General features: G+C 34.4%; 1 protein-coding gene across 1 annotated transcript; it reads left to right on the forward strand.

Moving 5' to 3' along the window:
• Positions 1-715: 715 nt before the first annotated feature.
• Positions 716-3,316, forward strand: LOC110790888 (uncharacterized). The gene is made up of 4 exons (XM_021995643.2): positions 716-1,648; positions 2,362-2,516; positions 2,627-2,880; positions 3,019-3,316. The coding sequence occupies exons 1-4, from the start codon at positions 1,066-1,068 to the stop codon at positions 3,023-3,025; spliced, it is 999 nt and encodes a 332-aa protein (XP_021851335.1). The 5' UTR covers positions 716-1,065; the 3' UTR covers positions 3,026-3,316.
• The last annotated feature ends 389 nt before the right edge of the window (positions 3,317-3,705 follow it).

The raw sequence follows: 3,705 nt of genomic DNA on the forward strand, positions 1-3,705 counted from the left end.
CATTTGAATGATTTGTATCATTTGGACTTTTTCATTTAATACTTTTTTTATAATATAAAATTTAATCAAAACATGTTAAAATTTACAAAAAATATTGGTAAAAATTATCTTGTGCGTGCTCCACTTAATTTAGTGGAGCGTTAAAATTCGTCCTATATTACTCAAAACCGCCCCACTATTTTAACTATATACCGTCCTTTATTTGCCCCTGAATTAACATTTACCATCATCATTTATCCTCTTAACTTCCCACCCCCAAATCGGACCACCGTCGGCCAGCACCGCTGTCCACCATCATAGGCTAAAGTCGTATCACCTAATCAAAGATAAACATAAAATCACTAACTAAATAGCAAGGGAAGTCAGGATCGAATCCACGGGGATACATTGCTATTTCTACTACTAAAATAAAGGTGTAGACTATTGGTAACAGGAAAAATGATTGGTTTTTATATGATTAAACTACGACAATAATTAATGAAGATAATGACAATATTAGAGGAATATAGGGTAATGGTTTACCACAAATACAGACTAGGATTAGACGACGGACAATAATAAACAACCAATAATCATAACTAGGAAAAAATGTGCAATGTTATGAACTCCTTAAAAAATATACAAGTAGCAAGCTCTTGCAATTTACTAATCCAAAAAGTTTAAAACATGATTATTATCGCTAACATCAATTACTCAAAAGGTCATTACAGCTGACATGCGACGCTCCGAGGCGCCTCTCCAACTTTCTCTCTCCTCAAAAAGAAAAGCGAGGGAAAATGCCGCTTTCATTCTCCCCCTCTTTCAATTCACTTCGCATTCAAGCTTTCCCTCTTCCCCTGTTATTCTCTTCACCTGTTCCCTTCTTTCTCTCTCCTCAATCTTTATCATTCCCCTCTTCATTTCTTTACTCGTCATTTTATCTTACTTCCTACGCTAATAATCTCCATTTTAAAACCAATCCGCCATTGTTTGGATAGTTTCAATCGATCAATCCCCATTTTCAATTTTCCAATACCCACAAAAAATTTCCATTCATTTCATTCCCCATTTTCAATTCCGATAATAATGGGAAATTGTTTTTCTAAGAAGAAGAGTAAATGTCTAGCAGAAATTGCGCCGGCGGATGAGATAATTGGTCGGAAACCTTCGCCGCCGGTTGTTTATCTACATGGAAATCCGACTAACTCAGCTACTTACTACCTCCGTTTCGCTCTCTGTTACAAACCAATCTCTCTTCGTTTCATCCCTCAGGCCGAAACGGTGGACTTTACCGTCCGTTTCGATAGTGATGAATCTATATCGGGACCCTTCGAAACGATCATGAGGTATGTGGAATCGAAACTGCCTCACCCTGCACTGTTAAGGAGAGAGAAGAATGAGGATGAAACGACGGCGTATTGGGTGCCGGTGGTGAGGATGGTGGCGCTTCAGCACAAGAGTATGAAATGGCATTTGGGGAGGGTGGTGAGGTGGGGGTTGGATCTTTCAACACGTGGTGGAATGAGAGCGGTTGATCCAAGTATAGGGACTCCAAAAATGGAGGTTAATAAGTTAGGGAAGAGTTATGGAAATTTGCTTGAGATGTTGCTGGAGCATGCTCAGATGGAGGAGCGCATTCTTTTTCCTATTTTACAAGCTTCTGATCCAGGTCTATTTTATTTCATTACAAAACTAGTTCATTTATTCAAACAAATTTATTATGCACCCAATATATCGTATCGTATCGTACCACCTATGCTATTTTTTTTAAAATGAGTAAAGATTAGTTTAATTGTACGTCTATACAGTATGAATTATACACCCCAAATGTATAATAAATATCGTGAAAATTTAAAGTTCCTAAAAATGTAAATAGGTGATTGATGAATATTTTTTTTAAGGAAATTGGAAAAAAAGGAAGGTAACAAATGAAATACCCAAAATTGTGACAGAGCTCCTAATTTATTGCTAAATACAGTAAATTATATGTAATTAGGAAATTGATTGTTGCAGTGTTTAGAGTAACATGTGTGATCTTGCAATGAAGATTGGTTAAATGGATAGTTTGAGGATAGGTTATTGGCTATTTAGCTAAGCAGAAATAGGAAAAATAAGTTATAGCGCGGTGGCGGCTAATGTTAAGTTGAGAGTTACTCCGTAAAAAAGAATGAGGATGAATGGTGGTAGGAGGGGGAGAAAAGGGAAGGATAGTACATAGTACATAGTACATAGTACATAGTGTAAGTTGTTAGGAATAGAAACATTGAGTTGGTTTAGTAGGAGGCTAAGCATTAAAGTAAAAAGCTAAAATATGAGTAATTGAGTATGTAGGAGGAGGTTGCATAGTGATATAATACAAATACATTGAAAATGTTAATACAGGAGTGTGTAGGTGTGTGAATGAGGAACATGGAAGGGAGCTACCTGTAATGAATGGAATCAAAGAAGATATAAAATCGGCAGGAGTTCTGAATGCTGGCACTTGTATCCATCGGGAGGCCTTGTCTAGCCTTTCTGCTCGACTGCAGACATTGCAGGTTAATAACAATTCATATTCATTTTTAGGCCATACATAGCATGTTTGATTTATTATTATTATTATTATTATTATTATTATTATTATTATTATTATTATTATTAAAAACAGGAGAACTGCTGCCAACATTTTGAGGAAGAAGAGATAAATCTGTTCCCATTGATGGAGGCAGCTGATTTGACCCAGGAACAACACACAAATTTAATTGAACAGAGTATCAATGTGATGCAAGGGACTCATTCTTCTCACCTATTCCCTTTTTTCATGGATGGCTTACTTCCTCATCAGGCTATGGAGTACTTGGATTTGCTCATCACTTGCATTCACAAGGAAACAACACTCTCCATGCTTCGTCTACTTGTCCAGTAAGTTTACCCACCTTCTCATTCTTTAACTTCCAATTATTAATTATTTATTATTTATTATTTATTATTTATTATTTATTATTTATTATTTATTATTTATTATTTATTATTTATTATTAACAACATTTCTTAATGCAGAGATTGATAGCACCCATCTGCACCTGTCATTTCATTTTGTGAATCAACTTGAAAGTGAATGGGAGACCTTGAAGATCCAGATTAGCTATTTTCACCATTAAAATGTCTTTGTTAATGTAAATACATATAGTATATACTATATACTATATAGTATATAGAAACATCAACAGCAGCAACAGCCTTTGATAGTAATCTTCTGTCACTTAAATTGGATTCTAAAGTTTTACTCGTACATTGTCTTGTCATACAGGATTGTAAACTTCTCAACAATTCTACGGTTTCTACTTTCAGATTTCAATGTGCATACATCTATCTTTTTTTCTTTTCTTTTTCAAGCATAGTTTTCAATAAGTTTAAGAGGATTAAAATGAGTTTCATTAAATAATTACTAGCCTTTAATGCACGCAATGACGCACCGTATTCGTGGTTTTTATAATTTACATTAAGAAATCAATATATATTTCTTATCATATAATGACTACTTTTTCTTTTCCTTGGAACTTACAACCTTATCAATGGTTAATTAATCATGACTTGTTTTTTTAATCAAATACTTTTTTTACAAGTCGAAGAAACTTCTGTCAGGAATTGCGTGTACTATATGGTTAGCAAAATACCATCATACAATTGTTTATGGTTAGCAAAATACCATCATACAATTGTTTATGGTTAGCAAAATAGGTAATT

Source organism: Spinacia oleracea, chromosome 4 (genome assembly GCF_020520425.1).
Source record: "Spinacia oleracea cultivar Varoflay chromosome 4, BTI_SOV_V1, whole genome shotgun sequence".
Lineage (NCBI taxonomy): Eukaryota > Viridiplantae > Streptophyta > Magnoliopsida > Caryophyllales > Amaranthaceae > Spinacia > Spinacia oleracea.

What these genes read in the sequence shown, in the direction of transcription:
- LOC110790888 (XM_021995643.2), top strand. Translation starts at nt 1,066, where the DNA reads ATGGGAAATTGTTTTTCTAAGAAGAAGAGTAAATGTCTAGCAGAAATT. An exon ending in TTTACAAGCTTCTGATCCAG is followed by an intron (nt 1,649 to 2,361) that starts GTCTATTTTATT and finishes ATGTTAATACAG; the next exon opens with GAGTGTGTAGGTGTGTGAAT. An exon ending in CTCGACTGCAGACATTGCAG is followed by an intron (nt 2,517 to 2,626) that starts GTTAATAACAAT and finishes TATTAAAAACAG; the next exon opens with GAGAACTGCTGCCAACATTT.